This window comes from Lacerta agilis, chromosome 13 (assembly GCF_009819535.1).
Source record: "Lacerta agilis isolate rLacAgi1 chromosome 13, rLacAgi1.pri, whole genome shotgun sequence".
NCBI classification, from domain to species: Eukaryota; Metazoa; Chordata; class Lepidosauria; order Squamata; family Lacertidae; genus Lacerta; species Lacerta agilis.
The window spans coordinates 13,477,805-13,496,144 of NC_046324.1; the positions used below are offsets into that span (position 1 = coordinate 13,477,805).

The 18,340-nt window shown below is 43.3% G+C and overlaps 1 protein-coding gene across 5 annotated transcripts in view; it reads left to right on the plus strand.

Moving 5' to 3' along the window:
* The first annotated feature begins 13,243 nt into the window (after window positions 1–13,243).
* TRPM7 (transient receptor potential cation channel subfamily M member 7) overlaps window positions 13,244–18,340 on the plus strand; it is a 70,826-nt gene continuing 65,729 nt past the window's right edge. For 2 of the 5 annotated variants that reach the window (XM_033167505.1, XM_033167506.1), the window contains exon 1: window positions 13,248–13,598. In XM_033167505.1, the coding sequence (XP_033023396.1) occupies window positions 13,596–13,598 (3 nt within the window). In that variant the 5' untranslated portion in view covers window positions 13,248–13,595. Of the gene's footprint in view, window positions 13,599–18,340 lie in introns of all 5 variants that reach the window. The other 3 variants (XM_033167508.1, XM_033167507.1, XM_033167504.1) reach the window with 3 other exon arrangements.

Sequence of the window (18,340 nt, forward strand, 5' to 3'; positions counted from 1 at the left end):
CAAATCCAAAATCATCTTCTTCCGCAACACCGCCCCCCAGGGAAAGGGAGCGGACTTCTGAAACTACTGCGCTCTTCTGTTCTGCAGCCCTGCTTTGAATACCTGTTTTTTCACCTTCACTCTTAGGTACATCCCCCCTCCATTTGTGCAACCCCCCTTGCATGCAAGTCGCCCCCCCCCCCCCGTGGCAACTTCCTGCCTCTTCTTCCTCCCACACATTGTGACTATGCAGCACCCTTAGAATCATAGAAGGGTCCTCTAATCCAACCCCCCTGCAAAGCAAGATCTCTTTTTGTCCACCTTTTGCCCAGTTGTGAAGCCACCATCCCCTCCCATCTTCACCCCCATTCCTATGCCTTTTATTCCCTTATTGCAACCCCCATTTTTATCTTCACCCCATTTTTTTCTTCCCTCTTGCTCCTTACTTTGCTCACCTCTCTGTTGCACTCAGATCACCTCCATTTCCATTTCAGCTTCCAAGTTATGGGTTAACTCCGCACACATTCTGAGAGTAACCAGACTGAGGCACCATATAAAATCTGCTTCACAGCTTTTGCTGTGTTCACTCATATTGCTGCTGGAACCAATTCACCTCCTTTTGTGAAGGGGAAACAAAATCAAAGTAACGCTCTCACCGTATGTTCTGTTTTGGCCTTTGCTAATTTGTCAAGTACAGTCCAGTTGTTGACGGTCATGAAACCAGATCCTGAAATAGCTGCAGAAATCAACTTGTTCTAATCTGTGGCTATCCATGGTCCAAGAATACTTGGCCTTCCTTTTTGAAAACACCATAACCTTTGACTCCACAAAGTTAATAGTTACGTTATAAATTCTTTTCTGCAGTCATCTCCAGCAAGCAGAGACCTTGTGAGATTAAGACGGCGTCATCTGTGCATAAGAAAATGTAAACTTTGGTAGTGGTGAGTTTAGGAGGGTGTGAAGATATTGAGCCCAAATATGTGGGAAGATAGGCCAAGTATAAATAAAACCAGCAAGGACACACCCTTGCCTAACTGCACAGGTGGAAAAAAGTATGTCAGTTAAATGACCAGAAAACCCCACACCCTGAAGTCCTGAATGTTCTGCAAGGTTGTGTGGCTTGCCATCATTTTCTTCAGCTAGCATGGCAATTCTAGTGCTTCCTTTAATCTTGAGCTATGAAACAACTCCACAAGGTGAAGCTGTGGAAGGTACATTCAACTTGGAACATTTCATTATTTGTCTCCACCCAGAACTACAAACATTCCAGCTTTTAGCAACAATGTGGAACAAGTTAAAATGGAAAAAAACCAAAATTGGTTTCAATGACCTTGTTATCCTGTGCACCACATTTCATGTTGCTATTAAGACAGGGTTTTGTACATGCACTGACTTAACAGTAACAAGAACTTGTGATTAAAATTCAGGTGCTATTTATGCTTGAGTAGTCTGCCTTTGGTGGGAATAGTGTCTTGAGGGCTGTAATTTAAGGACAATAAGGTCAACTAAGAAACAAGAAATTAATGCTTTACCATCTCTCAAACACAATTAATTTGCAATTTGAAAATGTTCTCCTTTAAAGATGCCCATTAGCTTTAAAGATGGAAGCATAAATAGGCAGTAAAATTGGAGAGCTACACAACGTAAAGGTTATTTTCCCACACTCCCAGCAGGCTACATTAAGGAACCCAGTATTTCTTTTGCCAACAGTGTTGTAAAGCTTGAAAAATGAAACACTTGACAAGATTAGTGTAGCTTTAAAAAAAATGTTTCCAGAATATAATAAATGACGATTACTGCAAATTTTACAGAATATTTCAGTAGGCATAGGAAGTTTTAAGGCCTAATTGGATGGTTGTTACCGGTAATAGATGTGAACTATGGATTTTACTGCTGGGTAGAACATTTAATGTATCAGGCAATGCAAACAATCCAAATCTACAAAAAGTACTTGGAGATGACCAAACAAAAAGACAAATTAGGAGTGTAAATGTTAAAGGGGGACTTAGCTGGACAGAATTGTGGGACAGCATCTTACAATATGTCAAGAAGGGGAACCTTTGGCCCATCAGATGTTGCTGAACTACAATCCCAAACTTAAAACCATGGAGAGACCTGGTCTGAACAAAGACATTGGATTCTTATCTCATTATACATGACAAAGCTATCTTTAGCCATCTCACCCCTTGCCTTTTCCTGTAAGACCAATTGCAGTCGTTAACAGGTTAACAGTCGTCAACAGGTTTTCCACACCTATCAGCCAGTCACCCATTCCCACCACCCTTCTGAGTAATACCCCCCCACTCTCTCACTATATATAAGGGTCTGGTGACTTCTGTTTCAGTGTATCTGAAGAAGTGTGCATGCACATGAAAGCTCATACCAAGAACAAACTTAGTTGGTCTCTAAGGTGCTACTGGAAGGAATTTTTTTATTTTTTGTTTTGTTTTTATAATCCCAGTGGGCAGGGATGATAGGAGTTCCAGTTCTGCCACTTCTGGAGGGCTGAAGGTTTCCCAGTCCTGCGATATGTTTATAAGATCTGGTTCACTGCAAAGTGCAAACCAGTTTTGGAAAAGGTGAGGCTGAAAAGCTATAAATGCAGACGTTGTCAAGAAAGGAATTTACGTGATTGCAATTGCCCATGCTATCTTCCTGATTACTGTCTGATTTACACTTCATAAGCACACACCCTGTGAGTTCTTGTTTGAGACTTCAGCTTAAAAGTGTTTGGCCCATAGCAGGGGTGCCCAAACTTTTTTTCAAAGAGGGCCAGATTTGACGAAGTGAACTTTTGAGCTTTTTTTAAGGATTGAAGTTGTTGAGCTTTTTTAGGATTGGAGTTGTTGGGATTTTACCCCAGGAAATAAACTGCCACAGGGGCCAGATTAAACTGACCGGCAGCCTGGATTAGGCCCCCGAAACAGGCTTTGGACATGCCTGGCCTATAGGAATAAACTTTTTACGAGGCATGGTGGATTTGTTCCATTATTTCTTCAGTGGGAGAAATTTGCTGCAATAACAAAGCCACTGTCCTTGTTCCTTGTGATTCGGATGTAAAACTAGGGCTGTGACATGACCTCAAAAGTGCTCCTGCACCACACCTTGACAGATTCCAGATGGCAGGAACCAAGTGCATCTCCATCCTCTTGATGACTTGGGTGCTCCATCAACCCCCCGGGAACAAAGTGACAAATAAAGGCATTAACTTCTATGACTCTGAACTTGAGCATCTAAAGTGCTCAGATGCTTTATAAGAATTATTCTGAAAATAAAGCCCCCTTTTCCCAATGTAAAAAAAGAATGTGTTTCTGGTAAGATTGCCCCTTGTCCCTGTAACACATTTATTTTAGAGGCTTTTCACTGCCTGCAGTAGTTTTATTGCAGCGAGATCAAGTTACAACCGGTTCAGTGAGCTATCAACCCATGAGATAAGAGGTACCCAGGCCAATTTGGTTGAGATCAAACTGATACCGCATATCACCTTCACAAGTAACAAGAATAGAGCAGTGCACACAATTGCCTGAGATTATGTCCTAATCAGCACGTTTTTCAAATTTTCTACTTCTGGGGAATCAACCCTCTATTGCCTTTTCTGCTGAGAACCTCCAGGCCTCTCCCACAGAAAAACCTTTTGCCCCAGAATCCTTTGTGATGCCTATTCTTTGATAGAGAGAGAACATCCCTTAAGTAAAGTGTTTTGTGTTTCAAATCTCCCAAGTTCCTCAAGAAGTTCTAGAAATCTTCCCTGGGGAGCTAGCTTTCTTGAAGCAGTCATTCCTTTCAAGCTTATCTTGGGACAGAAAGGTGGCATCCTCTTTGTTGTCTGAGCCTCACAGTCGTTCGCCCAACACAACCTTCCGGCTGCGCATTGCAGGGAATGATTAGGTCACAGTGGGACAAACAGTCTTGTAGGAAGGCTTGCTCACATTTACTGATGTTCTCATTGAACCATAGGGTTCCTCTGATGTTCCCATACTCACCCCACCCCCGCACCATGGACCACTTGAATATTACAGACCACCATTATTTTTCTGCACATTACAGCAATTGTAATTCTATAGAATTAAATTTTCAATACAATAAAACATAATGTAATAAATAAAAGAAGGAATAAAATAAATTCATATTAATATTCAGTGGATTATTCCAGTGCTTCCCCTCCCCAAAAAAATGTTTAGTGGTACTCTCATTTCCCTACTCATATTGAAATACTGCCCCTCAATGAGGCCAAACTTAGATTCACAAAATGTTTAGAGCATGGGTAGGCAAACTAAGGCCCGGGGGCTGGATCTGGCCCAATCGCCTTCTAAATCTGGTACACAGACAGTCTGGGAATCAGCATGTTTTTACATGAGTACAATGTGTCCTTTTATTTTAAATGCATCTCTGAGTTATTTGTGGGGCATAAGAATTTCGTTCATCCCACCCCCCTCCCAATATAGTCTGGCCCCCAACAAGGTCTGAGGGACAGTGGACCAGCCCCCTGCTGAAAAACTTTGCTGATCCCTGGTTTAGGGGTTTGCGTACCCCTGCATTCCCCCCCCCGGGGGGGAAAGCACTAGATTCTTCCATCCTGCCTATTCAGGTTTGTTCCCCTGCTTTTAGCTCTTTAGTAATCTCTTTTTACAAATGGGCCTTGTACACATTAGCAGCCTAAATTGTGGCGAGATTGTTTTTTTCACCACTGTATATCAAGTTGCATTTGCACATTGCTGTACACACCAGATAGCACAGTGAGGATGTCTTCGCCCACTGTGCATTACGTTATATCTGCAACTTCGCTCCCCAATCTCCTATTAATGAAGCTGTTATCTGTGCATACACAATGGCTGTCTCGAATGCACACACATTGGCTTATTTGTGGCTTACGTTTTGAAAGTGGATGGAAGCTGCTTTGAGGGGAAACGCATCAAACAGCAGAATAAACGGTAATGTGTCCACAGCGCCAGAATGTTAGGGCTGGGCATGGTGGTGGAAGAACTCCAAAAAACCATTTAGTCCAAACTTGTGTAACTTTAAAGTTACATGCTAATAATATATTCCTTCAGGTTGTCCATATAGCTGAGTTATCTAAAATACCGGTAAAACTTGTTTCCTTCCTCCTCGTTCACAGCTGATAGATGCCACATCTGGAAACAAAACACAGATGTCTAGAGTTAGGCTGCCATTAACACAAACAATAGCAGGAAAAATATGTAATAGAGACCTATAAGGGAGTTCAACTTATTCAGCACCTGAATTATCTCTGTTGATACAACTACAAAAGGTGGGAATGCTGGAAACTTTATGTTGTTGTGAGTGATTGGATCCAGTTATTGCAAACTGAGAACTTTGATTGCAAGCATCTCATCTCTGTACAAAACAACTGCTTTCCATAATGCTGAAGAAGCAGGCATCTTTGTAAGAACATAAGGAAAAGAAGAGTGCAAGTGTGTTTTTATAGCATTTGAGGCTTTGGGGCAAGGGCTGCAGCTCTATGGTAGAGCACCTGCTTTTTAAAATAGAAGGTCCAAGGTTCAAACCCTGGCAACTCCGGGTAGGGCTGGGAAACCCCCGAGACCTGCTGCCAGTCAGTGTAGACAATACTGAGCTCAATGGACATTACTCTGACTCGGTATAAGGCAGCTTCTTATGATTCTCTGTACTTGCTTGTACATTCATCTGTTCCAGTGGGTTCAATGGGTCTAACTCATAGACGTGCAGGAATTTCAGCCTCAGGAGCATATGGACCCTCTGAAGAGCAAACTGCACACAAATCAATAACAGAAGTTCAGAGAGAAAACAAGATATTCCCAGGTGACAGTGTGTAAAGGACAGTTCGACCCTGTTTTTGTTATAATCACAGCTTGCTGAATGGTTTAGTGATTGCAAATGTTCATCTTCAGACACACACACAGCGTAAAAAAGGGAGGAGCTGGAATGGTGACACTTTATGACAAATGTATTTACAAAAGCAGTAGGCCAAGTTGACAGTAATTATGACATTTATGAGTGCAAGGATAATACTGGTTTGGGTTATTATATGTTCAAGAGGTCACACTGACATTTCTTGCAGATCACCTGAATATACTATTGCACTGGGGTGTTGCTTTGGGTTTTTTTATTGGGGGGGGGTTGTTGCCATTATTGATACTGTTGTTTTTTGTATCTTTATTTTAGATCTTACTGTGATATATGTTGAAATTGTTCAATTTGGTTGTGTTTTTTATGTTTTATTTATTGTATATGACTACATTTGTTTGAACTATGGAAGGGTAGCATACAAATAAAACTATGTATGTATGAAGAAGAGGGTGGGAAATCTTTGGACAAAACACTCCCCTCTTATGTGATTTTCAGCAACTGGGAGCTCCAATAGTGAAGGCAGAAAATATGTGGCATCCATATGCCACTGGCCAGGCTTCTCTGAGCTCACGGCTGCCCCATTTCAACTGAGCATGGGATCTAAACATTGGTCTTCAACAGATGGGCCAGAAACCACTACCAGGTCACAGCATGATCTAATGGGGATAGCTGCAGCAGCAGCACCACAAATATCTAAGATATGGGTCTCCAAATGCATGCTTTGGTTCAAGCTAAGTCTGGGTCACCTTGCCGACAAAGGTCCGTATAGTTAAAGCTATGGTTTTCCCAGTAGTAATGTACGGAAGTGAGAGCTGGACCATAAAGAATTGATGCTTTTCGCCGTAGAATTGATGCTTTTGAATTATGGTGCTGGAGGAGACTCTTGAGGGTCCCATGGACTGCAAGAAGATCAAACCTATCCATTCTCAAAGAAATCAGCCCTGAGTGCTCACTAGAAGGACAGATCCTGAAGTTGAGGCTCCAGTACTTTGGCCACCTCATGAGAAGAGAAGACTCCCTAGAAAAGACCCTGATGTTGGGAAAGATGGAGGGCACAAGGAGAAGGGGACGACAGAGGATGAGATGGTTGGACAGTGTTCTCGAAGCTACTAACATGAGTTTGGCCAAACTGCGAGAGGCAGTGAAGGATAGGCGTGCCTGGCGTGCTCTGGTCCATGGGGTCACGAAGAGTCGGACACGACTGAATGACTGAACAACAACAACAAGTCTGGGTCTGAAAAGGTGGGAGACTACTGCTCTAAAACAAATACAATTATTTCCTGCAACATGGGAAGATTGGTGATCATGGTCAGCAAAGTGCCTTTCAGGGAAGTTTGTCTGTCATTAATATTATTTCCATAAGAAAGCCTCAACATGCTGCTGAGAAAACCTATTTCAGCTGTTAGAAGGGTACTGCAAGTCACACAATGGTTTTTGAGATAAAATTGCAGCAGCATGTTAAGACTAAACTACCAGTATTCCCATCATTTGTCATAAACTCCAAGACGACAAACAGCTACTAGTCTCATAACAAGACTTGTGAATTAAAGTGAGTTGAGTGATAATGGTTTGTCGAATGCCTCTACGTGAGATTCCCTGTCAAGTATGAATTTAAGTCCATTAATGGAAATCTATACCACGTTGTCTAGTGTTATCCTTAGAGCAACCTGCAAAGGACATTAGATTGCCCCAAGGTTATTCAGTGAATTTTGTAGATGAAGGGAAGATTTGTTACCAAGTTCTTACAGCCACACAACGCTTTGCCTATTGTACCCAACGGCGGCCCGCCCTGTTTTGCTGCCTGAGGCAAAATGGGAAGGTATTGCTCCCGTTGCTTCCACACCCACCCCACCCTTGAAGCCTCACTGTCTGTGATTGTGTGACTGTGGTGGTGGCTTCTGGTGAGATCTTGAGAGGTCCACAAGATCTCACTGGGATGTGGAAGCCACAGCCACAGCTGCTTCTCCTCATTTCTCTGGCAGCATTGGGGGCAAGAAGGGTGCCGAGCACCACAACCACAGGAGAAGTGAGAAGAGGCTGTGGCGCCCATGGTGGCTTCCAGCAAAATCTTGGAAGAGTCCTGTGAGATCTTGCCAGAAGCCAAAGCTGCTTCTCCTCGCTTCTACTGGGATGGGGGAGCCCATGGCAGTGCTGGAGAAGTGAGAAAAAGTGGTGTTGGTTTCCAGTAAGATCCCCAGTGTTGGTGTATTGCTTGTGGCGGTGCTGGAGAAGTCATGGCAGCAGCAGTGGCTTCTGGTCTTGCAGTAGCCCTGTGAGATATTGTGGAGCTCTTGTGAGATCTCACCAGAACCCAGAAGTTGCCACCACTTCTCACTTCTCCAGTGGCAGCGGGAGTGAGCTCATGGGTTTCTGAGTGGGTGCCGCGCCTTGGATTTCCCCACCAGAGGCAGCTGCCTCAGTCCACCTCATGGACGGGCTGGCCCTGATTGCACTTCAGTGCATGAGTACGATTTAATAAGGATTCAGTTTGAAACAGGGAAGTAACCTCTATGAGGGACACAGAAACCGCACACCATTAGTTTAGGTGATGTGGGGAGGGGAACTAGGCCCAGCCTGAGACATTTTGGCCCCTGGGGCAAACCACAAAATGGCACACACCTTCCCACTAGGGAAGAATAGGTGAATGAAGACGGGGAATAAAGATCTACACTGGGATCTGCTGCCCTTGTGGATCCTGCTACTCAAGGCAGGTGCCCCACCTTGCTTCGTAGGTGGGCCAGCCCTGTGGGGAACCTATGGCCCTTGAGATGTTGTTGGGCTACAACTCCAATCATCCTTGACTGCTGGCCATACTGGCTAGAGCTGATGAGAGTTACGAGTCCAATAACATCCAGAGGGCCGTAGGTTTATATAGTAGAATACTTGTTCTGTTGTGAAGGACAGCTGATTTTTAAACACATTAGCTGCAAATAAATGATGTAGTGTTCATAATTCAACTATTCTGTTTCCTTTCAAGCTCCTTCCTGTTGGATTGCTACTAGATGCTTAAAACATGACAGGTATAAAGCTATGTGCATACAGAATTCAACCCCTCCCCACTGGACCCTTGTTTTGCTACGTTAGGGCCCCTACCTTACCAGCTATGTCTCAGCCTTGTATCAAGCATGCAAACAGCAATTAAATGATCTACCACAAATCCCTGTGGCTTTACTTTCTCATATGGTGTTTTATCTGAAGCTGTAAATTGTGTATGTGCGGTGGGGAATGCCTCAGTCTAATCCAGTGGCATCAGTAGCAGGTGACTCTACTACTGCAAAACAGAGCCAAGCACACACTTTTGCTGTATTCACAACTGTTCTTTAAAGTGTCTGATAATTAATGCAGGATAACATGGTATGCTGGCATGTAATTTCTAAAGTGGCTCCATGAACAGGATGCAGGATCAGCTCCAGGTATGGTTAGTTCTCTTAGTTCCTAGCCTAGCAAAAAATAAAGTAAAAATAATGTGTTTCTAATTCTAACACAATCCATTGTCTCCATCATGGGGATTAGTCACAGCAGTGCTATCATTTATTAGCACAACTTGCTGCTGAGGGAGGGGGAACATTACTGTTTTACTGTGCTTTGTAGACAGAAGCTGTGTACAGTACATATTCCCATTTACTCCACACCCAGTGCTCTCCCACTGAGCTTCTTGGGCTTGCCGATTGGAAGGTTGGCGGTTCGAATCCCTGCGACAGAGTGAGTCCCCGTTGCTCTGTCCCGTGCGCTCTGGCTTCCGTGACAGTGTCCCATTACGCCAGAAGCAGTTTAGTCCTTCTAGCCACATGACCCGGAAGGCTGTCTGTGGACAAACGCCAGCTCCCTTGGCCTGAAAGCGAGATGAGTGCCACAAGCCCATAGTCGCCTTTGATTGGACTTAACCGTCCAGGGGTCCTTTAACTTTTTTTTTTTTTTGCATGCGACAGACAGCCACAATTCATATTCAAATTGAGAAACAGAATGACCTAGTTGCGTTTTAAGCTGGCAATGTGCACACAGCCTTAAATTTCCTCAAATCAGCAGATCAGTTACAGTGTACCTGATGGCTTATCTCCTGGGAAAATTCCAGGAAAGGTGTTTGTGCTGTATTGGGCATGTGATTCCCTTTCCTCTCACAGGCACCTCCACTTTTACGTTCCCATACTTACACTGCATCTAATTATTCTGGAAGGGAAATGTCCATTGGTTTGGAAGTATTAATCACCAGGAACTGATACAACACAATTTAGTAGGTATGCATAATGATGCATAATTTATTTTCAAAGGCACAAATTGTATGGGCTGGGTAAAAGTCAATGACACTTTTGGTATCATTGATATGCAGGTAGATTTCCTGCTATGCTGGCAGACTAGAGGACAACCATTAAATTTGTTTTCAAGAGGAGTGGCTGAAACATGTGGATCCCCCAGCCCCCCCCCCCCGCATAGTGCATTATCTCAAGTGTATAGTCTGCATTATTCAAGGATATTAAAATGGAAATATTCTGCTTATTAAACTAGTCATCCCCAAGCTGTTTGCTAGCTGCAAACATGCTGTGAGAAATAAATAAATTAAAATCCTGGTCTTGCCTGCTTCCTTCCAATCAGCCTCCACTGGAGTGCATGCTATGGTGCAGTTGGATCAAATATAGTTTTCAAACACAGTCCACACAGACGACAAATAAAACAGAATATCAAGTATGTAAGTTCACTGAAAGGTAGAAACAAATAAAAAGCAAAAAGCAACAATAGACTGTCAGAGTGAGTTTCTTAATAATTTTACCCCCAGGGCTGAAAATTACTGAGGTCTACCAATGAGACTATGGAGCCAGCCTGGAACCAACCACCAAAGGGAATAGAGGGAGGCTAATTTTGCATAATTAGCTGGCAATTGTTTACATCCTCTTGATATCTAGTATCAAATGGCGTAATTTTTTGCTACAGCAATTTCCTTGTTGCCTGGACGCACACTGTTCAACTTTCCTCCAGCCAAGTACAGATACTGGCTTTAGAAATCTCATAACTAAGGCCATACATTTAAAGCACATGATGTTTAGGTGCCCAATGAAGACATTTTCATTCAAGGTTTTCCCTGAGGTGTAACCAAGTCATATATGGAAGATCAATTTTATATATGATTTTTAAATAGTTTGAATGGATGGTTTTATTGTTTTAGAGTTCGTTGAATTTATTTTATTGTTCTTAGAGTTTGAGTTTTTGTCCCCATCCACCATATTTACCCTGTAATCTACTTTGATGGGTTCATGCCAGGAACTGGTCTATACATATTTCTAATTAATTAATAAGTCCCCCAAACCTTAAAAAATATTTTTGGTCTTTCTGTTTTCTATGAATTTGGTGGTAGAAATGTGTTTATTTTAAATATCACTGGCTGGCCTTTACTGCACAAATTTATTCTGTCTGTTGAACTGTGAAGAGTTACAAGTGGATTTGAGTAACCTACTTTTTATTTTTTAGATGAGTAATTCTGAATTAGAATATAAACCAAATGCAACTGATTCACTGATTTTGTTGCTGTAGGATCATGTTATAATTTGACTGAAAATGCTCTCTCTCCTTGTCTCCTTTAAAGAAGCTGGTGACCCAATATTCCAGGCTGAGATTTGGGACAACAGAGATGGCACTGGGTTATTACTTTTATCTATGGCTCTGGGTTATTTGTGGGGCCTGCCTGGTGTTTTTACATGAGTAGAATGTGTACTTTTATTTAAAATGCATCTCTGGGTTATTTGTGGGGCATAGGGATTTGTTCATTATTATTTTTTCCAAAATACTGTATAGTCTGGCCCACCACATGGTCTGAGGGACGGTGGACCAGCCCACGGCTTTAAAAGGTTGCTGACCCCTGGTATAATGCATGAAGCAGGCTAAACAGGATTGCTTTTGAAGCAGGCTAAACAGGGACAAACAACAGGAGAAAGTGAAGCATCACATTTTAAAGGTTCTAGGGGTGTGCGTGTGTTGCTCTGTACATGTTGTTAATGTTAAACACCAGAGACTTCTGCAACTTTATCCTCTGCCTAACAGGCAGGCATTTAGGTGAAACTTTTCCTGGCATGTCTATGAATGAGCATGTACCATTTCAAACAACGTATTCCACACAATGCATTTTTTACATGTGACTGTGAAGTTGCTTTGAGCTGTTTGTATTATTCTACACAACTTTTAGAAGATATCTGAAGGCAGCCTTGTATCGGGAAGTTTTAAATGTTTGATGTTTTATTATATTTTTATATGTGTTGGAAGCCACCCAGAGTAGCTGGGGAGACCCGTCAGATGGGTGGGGTATAAATATCATCATCATCATTTCATTTTTAAAAATTGATTTTTTTCAAATTTTAGAAGCTTCAAGTAAGAAAAAAACAACATATATGCCTTTGGCTTCCCTCCCCTTTTGTGGATCCTTGTGTTATAATTATTCCCCCTGTATCTCCTGCATCATTCCAATTTTTACTAATCCTTATTTCATTTTTTTTAGCTACAAGTTTTACATCACCCCTGCTAATGAATTTAGTTGTTTACAATAGTTTTTAGGTAAATTATATACTTTCCCCATTATTATTATTATTGTAATAATTCAATAGTAATTTATTATTTGTACCCCGCCCATCTGGCTGAGTTTCCCCAGCCACTCTGGGTGGCTCCCAATCGAATCTTAAAACAATACAGCATTAAATATTAAAAACTTCCCTAAACAGGGCTGCCTTCAGATGTCTCTTAAAAATAGGATAGCTGCTTATTTCCTTGACATCTGATGGAAGGGTGTTCCACAGGGTGGGCGCCACTACCGAGAAGGCCCTCTGCCTGGTTCTCTGTAACCTCACCTCTCACAATGAGGGAACCGCCATTTGTTACAATGACTGTTAATTAAGGTCCTGGGACCTTAGGGTGAGTGGGAGAATAGTAATGTAAATTGAAATGTAAGAAGAATGAGAATAATAATATATTAAGCCAATTACTACCACTACTACTACTATTTACAAAGGGCACTTCTAGCTTTGCTCCTGCCACCCCCCCAAAAAATCTCATTATTATTATTATTATTTACGAAGGGCCCTTCTAGCTTCGCTCCTGCCATCCCACCCCCCAAAATCCCCTCAGTTTGTTTAATTTATTATTATTATTATTAGCATTTTTTATTACTACTACTACTGCTACTACGAAGGGCCCTTCTAGCTTCGCCCTTGCCACCCCCCCAAAAAAAATTCCCCTCAGCACCAGACCCCTCCTGCTCCGTCTGAGGCGAGCGCGACCCACGCGCAGCTCCTGAGGGAAGCGCAGGCCGAGCCAGGAAAAGGCGGGAGAAAGGCCGGGCGGGGCTGCGCGAGCTGACGCGGCCACGCCGCTGCGCTCGAGCCGGGCCAGTCGCACAATTATGAGAAAGAGCCGCCAGGCCGCTCCTGCCGCCGCTGCCGCCGCTGTTGCTGCCTTCGCCGCCGCTGCCGCCGCCCTCCGCTCTGGATCCCCAGCCGGAGCCTCCTACCCCGAGCCTTCGCCGCTGCTCCGGCCGCCCCCTCAGGCGCGACTCCCCGCGGGGCCAGTTCGGAGCGCCCATCTCGCGCGGCGGCCTTCTCTCCTTCTTCTTCTTCTTCTTCTTCCCGCCCGGCCCCGCGCAGCAGCAGCCGCCGAGCTCAGCGCCGATAGATGGAGACAGGCCCCGCCACCGCCGAAGCCGAACCACGAGCAGGAGCAGGAGCCGACGCCGCCCGGCGTGAGGAGAGCCAGAGCCGCCGGCGCCGAGACCCCGTTGCCCGACCCTGAGGAGAATGGTGAGGGTGGGGGAGAAGAAAGGGAAGCGAAATGGGGGCTGGAGGCGGGGGACTGGGTGTCTCTCTCTCTCTCTCTCGCCTGGAGCTGAGGAGAGTTTCCCCCGAGGAGGGCGCCATAGCCGTCCTTCCCGGCCATGCGAGACGGCTTGTGGCTGGGAGTCGAGCTTAGCCCCGGAACCTGCCCCTTCGTGGCTCCAATAAATCTGCCGGGAGCCCTTGGAAGGAGCGAAATGGGGGTTGCCGCGCAAGCAGGTGGCTTGGGGCCCTGCGTCACCTTCCTCCTGTTAGAAAGCGGGCGATCTTTTATGGAGATCCGTGGCGCTCACGGCACTTTTAACTTGAGTAACGGTAACAGAGAGAGAGAGAGGAGAGAAGAAATTATGGGTCTCTGCCCCGAGGAGCATTGGACGTCAGCCCCTGCCTCCATGGCTAGTGGTCGAGGTGAGGATGGGAATTGTAGTTTAGAATATTAATTTCGTTGGCTGGATGGTGCCAAAGTGTATGAATGGAAGGCACTTAGGGCCCTTAAGGAAACCCACAAATGCCTCCCTGATTCTACCACAATCTCAGACAAATTGTGCATCCCAAGGCTTCAGAAAACAGTAGCAAAGGGACATAACAAAAGGTAGCAAGGCTGGGGATTCCTCTTTCCTGCCCCCTCCCCCCAATAGTGCAAAAGGATAGGTTAGTCTATCATGCCCATTAGGCATGATAGCCTTGGTTGGGTTCAGAGGCAGAACGCCATTAAATGCCAGTTACTGACCACTCTCAGCATAACGTACCTCACAGGGTTGTTGTGAAGTTAAAATGGGGAGGAGGAAGAAGAAAAACATTGTGTTAAAAAAAAAAGTCGGTTACTGAGAGGCAAGGGCAGGAGAGTTAGGCTTCTTTGGCTTGCCACTTGGAACGAGATGCTGGACGAGAAGGACCTTTGGTCTGACCCAACAGAGAGTCTCTTATGTTAACATGTCCCTCCCCTCTTAAAAAAAAAAAGATTTTCAAACTGAACGCTTTCCACATGAAAAAGATCTGCATAGCATATTGAGCCCCGGGCTAATGGGCGTGGGCAGGAGGGACAGCTGCCCCCCCTCAAGTAAATAAATAAAAATACTTGACTAAAAGTAGAAATTGTAGAAAGATTTTGACAGATTTTTCTGAGCACTTAGGGTCAAAAGAGAGTAATTTAAAACAGCTGTTGTTGAGACAATTCATTCGGAATATGCTAGACAGAGGGTGTTGACACATGGATGTCCTACCCCCTAACATAAATCCTGGCAACATCAATGTCTAGGCTACTGTTACTCCTGGGGTTTTCGTTTGATTTTAGTTAAGCAATTCCTGGAAGTGACACCTTCCTTGCTATTTCCATAGGATGTGACTCCTATGGTGTCTTAATAAATCAGAAAGAGGCTAGCGTGCAGCCTTTTTTGTAATCCCCATAGATACTATCACAAAACTATGCAAAGCAGATAAGCTTTATCTCACTTCACCATCACTATGCCTGCCAATCCCACAAGTCTACCCATTCAGATGCCTCTAGCATCTGATATGGGGAGGAGGAAAGGAGGCCACTGGGCAGGACTTCTTCAATATTGTGTACTGCAGCCCCTCCCCCCTCGCAGACAATAGACCACCTTTGCTGTTTGCATGTACAGTAATGCTCTTTGATATCTCCAGATAACAGTTTAAGTTACCATATAAAGCAGGGGTGTGGAATGAGATTTTGTTGGATCCCAACACCCATTAACTATAGCCAGCGTTGCCAAAATCTGAAGGTTCCCCACCCCTGACATAAGGGATGGGGAGAATGATAAGCAGCATCTTACAGCTGCCCATAGACACACTCTTAGCAGTACAGAGCTTCATTAAAAACATATATTCTGCCACTTCTGCTCCCTTTCACATATCTGCAGCTAGGCTTCAGCAGGTGTGCATAAAGTGGGAGTGTGGGAGTTGGGTGGATTCTTTGGCATCCCTTTTTCCTGGCACCTGTGATGGATATATCCACAACAGTTGGGGGGGGGGACAGGCACATTTTTAAAAACAAGGCCACCCAGATTTGAACACACTCCTAGTTGTACATCACAACTCAAACTGGGATTAGTTGTGAATCTTAATGCACCACAAAATTGTGCATTTTGAAGAGTCCGTAATAGCATCTGTGGATACTGGACAGCTCTTGGAGATTCATAAAAATCGATCACACAGCTTTTATAGGGTGCCTAACTAGGCCCCTTCACTTATCTCACATCACTGGAACTAGTACAATCTTAAGTTCCTAAGATCAGCTCTTCAAGTGCCAAAATATGTTTCAAATGCTACAATATGTCTTGAAACAAGTTTTGTAAGAGCAGAGGCTAGGGTGTGAATGGCCACACTTAACTTCTGGCTTAGACTATCCTTTTACTCACGTGGCCTTGCTTCCCTAACATTAAAGGATGGCTTTCAAACAACATGGAAGCGAGCAGTGGTAGACAAAATGCTAACTCTAGGTCTTACAGGCCCAAAAAACCATTAAACAGTGTGTGGTTGAGATTGAACATCAGTCAGATCTAGCCAGGTTCCTAGATTTCATCATTAGTGAAACCAGTAGATATCTCACCACCTCAGTGGCATATTTAACGAATTTGAAATACCAAAACAGTGAAGAGCGTTCACTCCGGCTCATTGCCAGGCTCTCCCTTCAGCCATCCAGGAAGGCCATTTTAGGAAGACGCCTTATGAGGTGAGAAAATTCCCCTGTGGCTCTGGGCACATAGAAACAATTGAACATGTTTTTATCCAGTATTACACAAACATACGTGCTAGGTTTATCCTGCCGATAATATACAAATTTCCAGGGCACATAGGACAATTCCATATCTCCTTACTGCTCCCAAGATATAAATCCTGATATAACATATTCAGTTGCCAGATACTGTGCTGCTATGATTGACATACGTCAGAGGATGGTATGTGTCACACAGCAAGTCTAAAACTGATTTAATGTAAATTTTAAAGATGTTTTTATCTTATGCTGGTCTACTGTAACTGAAAGTATGAGTACGTGTTGCCCTATTGCCTATCTAGCATGTTTTGTTTAATGTATGGAGGTGCTTTTATCTTATGCTGGTCTATGAATATAATAAAAATTTGGATTGGATATCTGTGACAACAGCTCCAAGCTTATGCTGAAGTGGTGTTTCTGTCCAAGCAGATTGAATGTGAATATAATGCTTCATGCTTTAAGCAAAACATTCAAGCAATTACCAGCAATATTTTGTAAATACCTATTCTCATTTGAGCTTGAAAGTAATTTTGGAGGTTTCATTCACCCCTTGGTAGTTTCAGGCCTCTTTTTATACTCTCCTAGGACTTGTTTACATGGTTAAGGTTCAGAGGTAGTTGGGCTGCCTCAGGATTGTCAGCAGAAAGGGCATTTAGCCATGTAACCTTTATGTCAGGTCATTCATAGGTCATTGTGCTTCTCTCTGAAGCTATCACTCCCCCACTAGAAAAAAAACAGTCCGTCTGTTGCTTTCATGGTCACTAACTCTAAGAGGAAAGAGAAATGAAATGAAGAGTCCTTGATGTTACCAGGGGTGGTTTACTTTCTTCAGTCTCTGATTTACCCCTTGAGTGTAAATGTTTATACATGTTTATGGGAAACTTAATTCAATAGGCCTTACTCCAAATCATGGTGATTGCACTGCAGCCTGGAATAAGTGAATAATTTTAAGTAGGGGAGGATACTCCAGATTAAGTGACCATGCAAAAAGGAGTTGCAAATTATTACTCTCCTTAATTCAGATTTCTGGTTATGTTAAATGATCATGTGTTAACTTGGATAGCTCAGTTGGTAAAGAATGAGACTTTTAATCTCAGGGATTGAGCCCCATGTTGGGCAAAAAGATTCCTGCATTACAGGTGGTTGGACTAGATGATCGCTGTGATCCCTTTCAATTCTACAATCCTATGATACTCAAGAAGCATTTTGAAAACGGTTTGTTTTCATTCTATTTAGGTGAGTTTATTTAAATGTATGCTAAGGTATGTGATTCAAAACATACCTTTAAGCTATGTAAATATTAATTACTGGTATGTCTTCCTATTGCCAGTAGCTCAAAAAACAACAATCCTAGAACTAGAAATCATATCCTTATAGATGTCTGCTGCAGTCATATGTGACCTGTAGTAGGTAGTGGATTATATAATTTTAATTAGGTATTTCAGCAATAAAACTGGCAAATTGAAAATATTGTTTGAGGTGACTTTAAAATGTTACATTTTATTTACGTTTATTTATTTATCTGTGGAAATTGAATTTCTTGGGTGTGTTTCTTTAAGAATTTCAGAAAAATGAATCTTGGTTTTTACTGTGCAGATGCTAAGATTAGTTACTTGTATTGTGTCAACTATCTGTCAAAGTCAGTACAACTGTTACATAATGCTTCTTTAATTTTTTGATGTGTATCTTGTTCTGACTCTCAAAACAGTTACAAAGTTACTGTTCTATTTTTAGAGTTTTACTGTCTCTAGTATAGGCAGCAGCTGTTTTAAGTGCATTCAATATGTGTGCAACTGCACACACACACACACACACACACACACAGTGTGCCAAATCTGGATGTGACCCCAAAACGGGGTGGGGCGGCCTTACGGGGGTCCCCCCAAGATATGTGCGGGTCTGGAGCGTAACCCCCGTGCAAATCAGTCACTGCCTGTAGTTGATTTTTTGTTCTCTGTTCTCATGTTATTGGAAG